This window comes from Neolamprologus multifasciatus, chromosome 2 (assembly GCF_963576455.1).
Source record: "Neolamprologus multifasciatus chromosome 2, fNeoMul1.2, whole genome shotgun sequence".
NCBI lineage: Eukaryota > Metazoa > Chordata > Actinopteri > Cichliformes > Cichlidae > Neolamprologus > Neolamprologus multifasciatus.
Window position 1 is genome coordinate 7,454,302 of NC_140440.1, and position 11,381 is coordinate 7,465,682.

At 39.1% G+C, this 11,381-nt stretch overlaps 1 protein-coding gene across 1 annotated transcript; it reads left to right on the forward strand.

The window, feature by feature from the left end:
* Positions 1–235: 235 nt before the first annotated feature.
* On the forward strand, positions 236–7,255 carry hopx (HOP homeobox). The gene is made up of 2 exons (XM_085181232.1): positions 236–537; positions 6,980–7,255. The coding sequence occupies exons 1-2, from the start codon at positions 388–390 to the stop codon at positions 7,055–7,057; spliced, it is 228 nt and encodes a 75-aa protein (XP_085037358.1). The 5' UTR covers positions 236–387; the 3' UTR covers positions 7,058–7,255.
* Positions 7,256–11,381: the final 4,126 nt, after the last annotated feature.

Consider the following 11,381-nt stretch of genomic DNA (forward strand, 5'->3'; position numbering starts at 1 on the left):
AAGAGTTATAATCCAGAACTGTGTTGTTTGCACAATATTCTGAAAAAGCTTTTTGTTTTTCCTGGTGTTGACATGTTGCAAAGCCCATTCAGTGGGCCGGATTTGAGCCGTCGGTAGGCGGGTTCTAGCCCGTGGGCCTCATGTTTGACACCCCTGGTGTAACATTTGTATTTCTCCGCCTCCCTTGTTCAGGGGAGGGCTCTGCTCTGTTGACAGTTGTAAACCCAGCGCTCACATACTCACACACCCACACTGCTCACAGACTCCCGCCGAGCTGTAAGTACGCGCTGCTTCATCTCTGCGTCCTCTGCGCGCACATCTGAGCTCCAAATCAGGACCGAAGCAAGAACCCGCCGGAACCACTGGCGAGCAGGAGGAGACTGGAATATGGGTTCTAACGCGATGGACAGTATGAACCTGTCTCAGGATCAGATTGCTATCCTGGAGGAGAATTTCAACAAAGTCAGCAAGCATCCGGACGGCACGACGCTCATGCTGATCGCGGCGGAGTGCGGACTGTCAGAGGAGGAAACACAAGTGAGTAAAACCGAAAAAACTCCCGCAGCCTCTCTTTACTGTCGTTGTGAGCGGGAATGCTTTAAAACAGCGTGGAGTTCAGTTTTCCCGATGTTACTGATCTGGGAGGCTTATCGATAAGGAGCTCATTAAACGATAGTGTTGAGCAAACATAGGACATCTTTAAGTTATTATCTCCATGGAGATCACCGTGACAGGCCTGTGGAGACTGACAGTGGTGATTATTGTTATTCAAGCATTTAATAATAGTCTTATAACATAAACTGGAAACATTTTAATAGGAAAAAGTATAAAAAATACCTGCATTCCAACTAAAAATGTACTTTTAATATTTAAATACTGTTCAAAGCTGAAAAACGCCTGTTGATAAAAAGCATTAGTCTTTTATCATAATACTTTTCCTATAGTAGGAAGTACTTTGTTTCATTCTGAGATGTATTAAAGTCGTACTTTATTGAATGTACTTTCCGTTTGTGCGGTTTTCAGAAGTTTAACTTTACTCAGAGATGTTGAGTCTGTAAATCTGACTTTATGCTTCCACGGCTTCATGTGAACGGAGTTTACAAGTGTTTGAATAAATCCTGTCAGAGGCTCAGTCAGGTGACCTTTGAGGAAATAATCATGCAGTGTCTAAGAAATAAGACTTTAAATTTGTGGGGCAGCTCCGCTGAGATCGAACAGAGCGCTCAGTGTTTCTGTTTACATCACAGTGTGATGAAATAATCCTCATCTGAGTGTAAACCAACAGTGACCACAGCTGATCAGCAGTGGAGCAACTCCGAGTTGTCTTTCCTGATGAAGTCACCCCAGAGTCAGGGGGGGTCAGCTATTGTTAACACTCATAACACTGATTGATCTGCGCAGGGTGACTTTCAGAGGAGCCCTGGGATTAAACAGCGAGGGCGGGACTGCTGCGTCTGTTTCAGATGATATCATTTCTGGTGATGTGGTCGCTGCTCATACCTGTGCCAGATTAGCGTGTGTGTTCAGATGTTAGAAATGCGTCTTCTCTGGCTTACATTTCAGATATCAGCACAAAATACATTTAAAATCGTCAATAAATGCTTTTTATAATATAAATCTTCTTTAATCATAATCAGTTAGCTTTTTGAACAAAATGCAAACCATTTCCTGGTTTTTGCTACTTTTAATTTGTTTCTGCTGTGTAGAAATATAACCCTGAATATCGTAGTGGCTATGGGTGTTTCACAGGAATGTTTGACACCTCACTGACAAAACAAATGCATTATTTAAGGGATAATTACTAAAGCCTGACTGATATTGAATTTTTAAGACCTATACTGATAATTTTCATTAAAAAAAACCCTGATATTCTGATGTATCGCCTGATAATTTTTTCTTCTAGAGGCAGAGTTGTAGAGCTTTTCTTTTATTTAACTATCACTCTGCATAAATCTGTTCACTGCCCTCTGGTGAGCAAAGTATGCAACATCAGCACTGATAACATGGTTGAAGGGTGTTTCTCCCGTCTGTTCTTTACTTTTTAAATGTTCATTATAAACATCAATACTAACAATAGCTAATATTGGTAGTATTGGCAGTGAACAGTATTGACCCATTGATAAATCAGTTGGGCTTTAATAATGCCTAACCCATCAATTATACATTTCTTTGCAGTATAACTTACTGTCTAATATTTTTATGATCTTTTAATTTCATCTTCAGGTACCCCAAATTTGAGCTAGACCTTGTTACTTACAACATTTTTAATAATTTTGCCAATACATACCCCTCACCGGTTTATAGAGCTCAGTGTAACAGTACAAAATCTCTTATTTATAGCCAGAAAATCCAAAGTTAAAATCTACTTTTTGCTTAATTATGTTAAGAATAGAAAACACACACCGTTTTTGTTTTTCATATTCAAGCAGCTTAATAAAGAGAATATTTGAATGAATTCTTGAAAATTTCCTTTTGGTACTGCCTCCATTCGGTCTGTGTCTCTGCTCCTTTCCACATGTACGCACTCCCACCTTGACTCTATCTGAGGAATGCCGTAGCCTACTGTAAAGTCTGAGCATCTGTCACATCTGCAGCCAGATGTGAAGCTTCAGTGCTCTGATAACAACACAAAGTGCACTAAAGTAATGCAGGCACCTCCTCTTTGCAAGCAGCACTCTGAAGCTGCCATCCATGATGATGTTTTAACTTTGCAAACGGTGGGATGCTTCCTTTTAGAACAAGTTTCCTGTTGGTGATTTGGCTGGCAAATGACCCGGCTGTTTGCTTAGCTGTACTCAGCAGGAGGCGAGGCCCAACCTGTGGCTCTGTCATCTGAGCTGATGCAGCATCAGTTTCGTTTTGTAGGCAAATTTCTGCCCGTGTTTGTGTTTGTCAGCAGTGATAAAGCTGAAGACATGGCATGTACATTAACAGTTCATGTATGACAGATATGTGCATCCTGCCATTTCTTCTGCTGTAACCCAACAAACCAGTCCCAGAAGATTTTTCTGGACTGCAGTAACACAATCACAGCAACAAAAAAACAAAAAAAATTAAACAAAAACCCCCAAACTGAACTCAAGTGATTTGAAACAGCTTTTTAAACCAAGGATCATTCTCACTCCCACCTCATCACAACTCAGCTTTAGGTTTAAACACAATTTGACAAAAACAAATAGCCAAAGCAACAATCAGTGATGCCAGAAGATGCTGTCATTTAATGTCTCTGTTACTTGCTGTGCAGAAAAAAAGTAAAACAAATGAGAAGAGGCAAGAAAAATAATATTAGTCAATTATTTAATCACACACAAAGAAAACATTCCCATGGGCCCTTTTTATAAAACAAACTAACTTAAAATGTTGTCACGACAATCAGTATGGTCTTTCCTGCTTTTTAAATAATGTTGTTTATGAAGCCGTACTCATGTTGTTGCTGTGACATCAAGCAGAAACATGGAGCCATCGGGGTAGACTAATAAGCATTCATAGTCCTTTGAATCAAATGCTAAAAGCCAGTAAATGTCTTTGGATAATGCACCAGGTGAGCAATCTTTATGAAAGATCTTGATAATCTCTGTTTGACTGTAAGCAGAGAACAGTGTTATGAGTAATCAAATAGCTTGGAGGTGTGCATGATGATTGGTAACAGTGTAGAAGCAGAAGACAATAGCCGTGTAAGTGGTTTTGTGTGTGTAATCCAGAAAAGCCAACGTGTTTTTGCCCCAGGATGGAATATAATGATCCCATCTGCGTCCTCCTGTTACATACAGGGGGTAAGTTTTATTTAGCAGTTTTTTGTTTTTTTTGGGTTTTTTTTACCTTTTTTTCACTTGCTGGTTGGATTTAGGTTCTGCAAACTACTCACTTAGGTTAGAGCACCCTAGACTCATCAGGCAAATTTAGGAAAACATTGTGGTTTGGATTAAAATCCACCTCTTCACATCATAAATGACATGTTGGGAGAGACACACTCCACCTCCACCTTGTATGTAAATGAACCACACCAGCTTTGAAAAAAATGGCATTGACCCACATTCCCAGCCTGGAGAAACAGACACTCCAGGAATTTATGCAAGTGCAAAGGTCGAAATGTCCTCCTACCTTTTAAATCCCAGATATGAATCTTTTTTCTGAGTATGCGGAGAAAAGGCAAACACAGGTCTTCCTTTGTAACCAACTTCCCCTTTAAAGGATTAGGTTGTGCACATTTAAAGGATTATTGCTAACAGTAGTAATTCAAGGATCCAGAAGTCTGCGAGAAAGTTTATTACAAACATCAAAACTAAAGAGTAACTCGAACCATCGCTTCATCCTGCAAGATGTGGACGATTTATGGCCTACGTTTCACTTTGGCAGTAGATCCTTGTGCATCTATTAGGAGATGTCCTTTATGGAAATAAAGTAAAGGAATTATAACCGAGAAAAGGTTGAACTACAGCAAACACATGTTGCTGCCAAGCCTAATAATCAGGCTATTCTGTATTTCCATTCAGTGCACACAAAGGTGCTTGGCCAACCTGACAGGGAAGCCCAGTCCAGGCAGGGTAATGTAAAGGTCCGGCCTCTCATCAAAAAGTACTGACTCAGTCTCCAGCTGATCTTTTTTTGTGTGTGCCTTTCTTTCTCTTCCTGTCGACCCTCCTAAGCGTTTTGTATTTGTTAACAAAGCTCTCATTGGAGAAGGTTTAACTGAATGAACCCACCCCAGCTACCACTCCCTGTTCCACATTAACCTTTACAATGTTATGGGCTCCGTGCAGCATGTTTGAGCTCCTTTCAGTGAACTCTTCCTTTGTTTTCACTGCTGCAGAGTCAAGAGTCAAGTGTGAAAGACCGTCTTACGTAATCCACTTAAAGTCAACAGGAAAAAATGACATAAGCACCATTGTGTGGTTCAGCAGGATTACAAAAAGTGACAGCTTCCATTGAAAAGTGGGTGAAGAAAATTGCATTGTAATGGACTGGCTTTACAGACGGGATAGAGCGTGTACAGCCAAGTTCAGAGAATAGTTCTTGAATTTATTTAGTCTGATCAAGTTTAAGTGCAATCCTAGATGACTCCAAATGGGAATCTTGTGTGTTTTCAGTACAAAATGAGGAAACCGTCCCTCTCGCCAGGCGCACGGCTCAAACATCCACCCTAAGGCCCGTGTCAGAGGGTCTGCATCCCTCCCCAGATTACGTCAGCACTCTTGTGAATTCCAAGACAACATGAATTTCAAAACAGCAATGCAATGGGTCACGGGTGTGTGCGTGTGTGTGAAAGCACTCCGTGCAATCATCTTCTGGTCAGAGTTTTAGTGTAGCAGTTTTTGGCAGAGGGGTCAGAGAAACGGGCCATGACTACATGCTGTTAAAATTAGATGGAAACATTCGTTTTGTGCGGTTGCCCTGAAAAAACTTTGCTGTGGGGTCACTGCTCTGCCACGATGAGTCAGCGACCACATTAACATGCACTGAAAAAATGTGACCGTAGTGTGATTGTGAAGATAATGAGAGTCAGATGGAAAGGGGCTTTTGTTTAGTTCGGTGTTGGTTAATCATATTTCCATGTGGGGATTCTGTATGATGATTATGCTCTGGTCACAAATAACAATTAATATTTACCTCTGATAATTTGAGTTAAGTTGCTTCCTGTGATGCTGTCCATAGACTGTATATAAAAGATGTCTGCAACAACCAGCTTCCTTATCATACACTTGTTAGTTATATCCTTTTTAAAGCTGTGAGTTTTGAAACTGGACATGACTGAGCAATGTCTTAATTTGACTGTGAGACCAAAGACAACATGTATATGCTGCCTAGCTTACAAATTTTAATTAAAGTCCCTTCTTTTAATTAAATAAGAGCCACAAGCTAATATTAGCACACTGAAATGATATATTTTTTGTTATGCTAACTTGGAAAACGTTACCAGGCCAATGTTAGCATAATAAAATTTTAGATGGTAAATATAATAATAATAATAATAATAATAATAATAATATTAATAATGATAATAATAATAATAATTATTATTATTTATTTTATTTTTTTAATTTATTTTTGCAAATGTTGTGATGGTAAAAAAAAAAAAAAGAATTTCGACCAGAATTGGGCTAGCCAGTTTTAGCTGAAGCGATAAATATTAAAATATTGATTTTATTACAATTTATTAAATTTATTGATTGTTAAAGATATATTAGGCAAACATTAACATGTACAAATGTTAAATATCAGCATGTTTTACTTTAGATTTTTTTTTGTCAGTTAATCTTAGGCTTTATGTCTGGCTAGGCTAGCTTGAGAGTCTCATGTAATATTCTGCACCATGTGGCAACACATAAAAATGTTGGCATGCTGAAATGATGAATACTGAACATTATATTAGGCTAATTTTAACAAGTGTTATTAAAAATGTAAATAGGCTAGATAGTAAACATTGACAGTTTAAGTTTCTATGCTAAGCCAGGTTAACTATATCTTTATGGTAAGCTAGGCTAGTCACGTCCAGACTCTAATGCCTTGCTAAATCCACAGATAGGAGCTCAGTAGATTTAGGTGGTAGTGTCTCATGAGAAAAAAACAATTATTCTCTAAAGATATTAAATTATGTGATCCACCGCCATATTTTTAACGGTCAAGTTTAAGTTTCACATACATATCATATTTCTTTAGCTCATGTGTCTTACTTGAACACACACAATGATAATAATACACACAAACTGGGTGATTAGATTACCAGTTTAAGAGACCCATAGAGTAATGCGCTGTATTTGGTATTAGTAGTGGTTAAGTTATTGTCTACATGTAGGCTTGTAACCAGTAGCCTCAGGCTGAAAATGCATTTAAAGAAGGCTGTATTTAATTCTTGGAAATATGAGAAGTCCAAGAGTTACATCATCGATCTTGTGTTCAGGCTTTACATTAGTGAACAAAACCCCCTGCCACCTGTTCTAACCCCACCCATGGGTGTGTTTGTCCTGTTTGTTTCTTACAGAAATGGTTCACGCTACGTAACGCACAGTGGAGGCAGTCAGAGGGTCTTCCAGCTAAACAGGGATCTGTGCTGGACTGAGATTTTCCAACCACCTCTTTGGATGCAGGGAGCTACTTCCTTCTGGACGAACTGACTTCCCCTCCTATTCCTCACGTTTCCCTCTCTGTTCGTTTTTGTATCTTTGAAGCTGTTTTATCTTACATAATGTGAAGGTTTTTGTGTGTTGCTGCCAATATATCTGCCATGGTTACAGAAATAAACATGTTATTATTGTAAGTTAAACTGACTTGGAGTGTGTTTTGCAACTATTGTACATTTGGGATTCACATTCACTGAGGGAGCCGGGTTATATAATGGTGGGCTGTGGTTTGAAAAGGATGGGGGCATTGTTTGGTTAGTGTACATGCAATTCTGTCAGCAGGGACCGGAGCTGGACGCAGAGCTGTTTATTTGACTATAAAAGATGTAAGGAAGCGCTGGGTTTACAATAGATGCTGCTGGCATCAGCTGCCACTATCCAGGAACTTCTGTGGACGAACATGGAACATTTCCATTAGTGAAAGAGGAGAAAAGAGGAGGGGGCAGGACATGACTGAAACAAGTCACACGGTGGGCTAAACAAATGCAGGTGATGTAATTTCATTGTTCAACCTCCTCCGCATAACTAAATGCAGTAAAAAGGATGTAAACTCACCAGAAAGTTGGAGCTTTAATCCTCAAAAAGGGTCCAAGCTGCCAGTAGTATATAATTTCACTTACTGTAAACAAGTCCCATCATAACAAAACAAAACCAGTGCGGTTGGCATCACTGCCAAAAACCCCCCCATCAGGGAGTTGTGTTGTTGTACTGCACATTTACGTTTAGTTTACCTGAAAAAATATAAATTTTTAATTTGTTCTTCTCTGTAGAGCCTGTTGTTATACATAGATTTTACAAAGTCTTTTTGCTTTGGTTTTGTTTTGCTGAGTTAATTTTTACAATTAAAAAAATTATCATGATCTTTAGTCTTTATTTTTAGTGAAATCTGGTATTGCTTTTTAGAATATGTTATATATAAAAAAGGATCACCCTGCAGATTTTGAAAAATCTTTGAATTCAAATTCACTTCTTTTCTGTCAGTCATTTACTTTTATGGGCATCTTTTTGGTTGTTGTTCTCAGACATCATGACAGAAATAATTACAGACATTCCTAATCCTAAATATCTTACAAGACACAGGACTTAAGCTCTTTACAACTTTTGTTTGCAAAATGAATGATTTTTAGGTAAAGTATGTATTCATATAAGTGAAGACAGTCATGAAGCATCGTCTCCCAGGCTCCTCCATACAACAGAAAGCAGACCTGTATTCCTGTCAGCTTTCCTCAGATTTTTTTTGCCAGACTAAGCGACTGAGCCCGCACTCATGTCACACACAGACATAACTTGACTCCATCGCTTTGCAGGGCAAAATCTAGCCACAAGCAGTGATATGTGATATATCGCTGGCTGTTGCTCATAAATAGATCGTTTCTCTTGGAAGGTTGTGGTTGGGATTTTTAAGTGCCTCTTTAGCTTGCTTGGCATAGACTCAGCAACACCCAACCTCTCCTGACTGATGATGCACTTAAGGACTGAAAGAACTGGACAGGGAACTTTTGTGATCCTGCCTTCAGAAAGCATCTTTTTTCTCCTTTCTTGGGTGTTGGGTCATTTGCACTGGTATTTAGTTATGATTAGACCACTAATTAACCTTCTTGCTGTCAAACAGAGCCCTTGATGGTCCCTTAGTTCTCATTCCATCTTAGTTACCGTCATCCAGCAAACTGTGCAAACAGACTTCGGTTCCCTTTAACAGAAGGGTTTAACTTAAAGGGAATTTAATCTGTAAAGTAAGCAGCAGTAAATCAGTAATTTTTTAAGCAGTTATATAATGCATTAATATCCAAAATATCCTGTGACACACCTGGCTTTGTCTCAAGGTACACCATTTGGGGGCCACAGCTCTGCAGTAGCCTGTAGCTAAGCTTAATATAGTGATGCCATGCAACCACGTTAACCTTTTCTCGTCATCGCATGAAAGCGTGTTAAAGTTATGAGATGATGCGAGTGAAAATTCAGTATGCTACTGTATGAACAAATGCTGAGGAAATACAACAGAGAAATCTCACGTCAGCTCCTTCTACACGATCAGGAGATGAGCAACCAAAACTGGTGCCCATTAGGCCCCTGAAGGTTCTTATCTATATCAGATGCTATGATGTCATTGTGTTGCCTAGCAAGCTCCTACAAACAGTTAAAATCTCCTGTTTGTTGCACAAAACCTTTTAAAGGCATCTTATCATTTTCATCTCGTGACAATAACTTCTATCATTTATATACACAAAACTTTCATTATACGTGAACTAAATTATGACATCATCATGTTGCCCAGCAACCACATAACAATGTAATGAAAAGCACAGGAAAAACAATACAGCAGCATGAGCATGTACTAGTACAATGACAATGAAACAAAGCCGAGGGTTGCCAAATAAAGTCTACTCTGAGCATTAACTTACTTATGCTGACGTTTTAGATATGAAAATGTGTTCTGAACGTATCTGAACTGAAAATTTGGTGTGAGAGGAAAGGAAAGGAGGTCTCCTGCCAAGAGGCCAGGAGCAAAAACCCTGATCGTGGGAACCAACACCGACCCAACAGGTAGTTCCACTGCTCATTAACACAGCTGCTTTTCATAGTTGATGTTTTAACTGGCACTCTCGTGAATTATGACCTATCAGCGTTTACATTCACAATTATTGAGAGGCTTTAGAGGACTTGTCTAGAAATACAAAGCGCACACACACACACACACACACACACACACACACACACACACACACACACACACACACACACACACACGCACAGTCGTGGTGCCTGTTTCCTGAGCCTGGGGGTGTTTTCCTCTGTTCAACCAAGCATAAAAAGAAAGAGAAAAAAGTCACACCCACCAAAGAAAAAACAAGCGCATTTTTATAGTCCCTGTAGAAAACACACATTGTATCACAGACCCTGCTCCTCTTCGCCTCCTCATAAATCTCCATCTTATCTCACAGTTTGGATTGCTTAAAATTGTAAATTGGTTTCAGGAGATATATGTGGTTGACTTTTCTTTTCTTTGCTGCCTATAACAGATTCACCAGGTTTAAAGGGTTAATATGAGTAGTTAACCATAGTTACCTCATAGGGTTTGCTCTTGAAACTAAGCTGTGTAATTGGCCTGTTTGTGTTTCAATTTAGACGTGTTTAAAGCTACACTTTATTTACACGTTGGTGGCACCATGTTAACAAGGTGTATGATGCATGTTGTAGGATATTTTCTTCATATTCATTTTAGCACATGCTCAGTTTCCAACATCAGTTTGTGTTCCTTTAGTCTCTAATCTTCACTCTCTTCTTGTCTTTTCTCTAAAAAAACCATTGTGATGGTTTGAAAACAGGACACTTGCACCCGTTTCTGTTCAAACCGTGGCTGTGCAGAACAGTCGGTTTGTGGGTGACAATACTTTAGAACTACTGTGCCAGCATGAGCAAGTGTTTGAGGTTATTCGTAACAGGAAACCAAAGATAATAAATAGACACAATTAGGCAGATCATAAACAATAATATAGTTTGTGTAGTTTTATAAAGTTGCGATTGTGAGAATCAGTTTGAGATTTTTTCTCATACCCCATCACAGGACTCAATTTAGACAGAGTTTTTTTGGGCTCTGGGTTTCAGTTATGATGGGTGTAAGATGCTTGGGTATGTATTACTTGAACGTCCTCACATAGCCAAACAAGCGTGCCTGTGTGTGCATACACACAGAGTGGAGCAGGCAGCAGTCACTGTTGGTGTAACAGTGGCAATTCACAGCCATAATGTGAGAAATGCTCATCCAAATGGCTTGAAATTCATCACTATAATCACTTGTGTGACGAGTAATGCACAGGCAGACTTCATCTAAGGGAAATACCCACAGTGCATAGTGTTGTGATGTAAAACAGAGAGTTGTAGTGTGAGCTAAAAGTATTAGAAAACAGATCATAATAAGGAAAGCCAAAGGAATGCTGCACATTAGATAGAAATCACTTAGGTGAAAAAAAAGGCATGAGGCATGTTGTGTAGAGTAAAAAAGTGTTATATGAGAAGTAAGGTAAAAGGCTGGCGGATGCTCGGATCACCCATAACCAGTGTTATACCAGGGGAGTAACAGAATACATGCACCGTCGTGACGTATTTAAAATACAAAATATGAGTAACTGTATTCCGTTATAGTTACTGTTTAAAAAGGTGGTATTCAGAATACAGTTACTTGAAATATTGGATTACACGGCGGTATTTCCTGTTTCATATGTTCGGCTATGCCCTCTCTATTTTTGGTAATTCCATACCGGT

What these genes read in the sequence shown, in the direction of transcription:
- hopx (XM_085181232.1), top strand. Translation starts at nt 388, where the DNA reads ATGGGTTCTAACGCGATGGACAGTATGAACCTGTCTCAGGATCAGATT. An exon ending in TGTCAGAGGAGGAAACACAA is followed by an intron (nt 538 to 6,979) that starts GTGAGTAAAACC and finishes TGTTTCTTACAG; the next exon opens with AAATGGTTCACGCTACGTAA.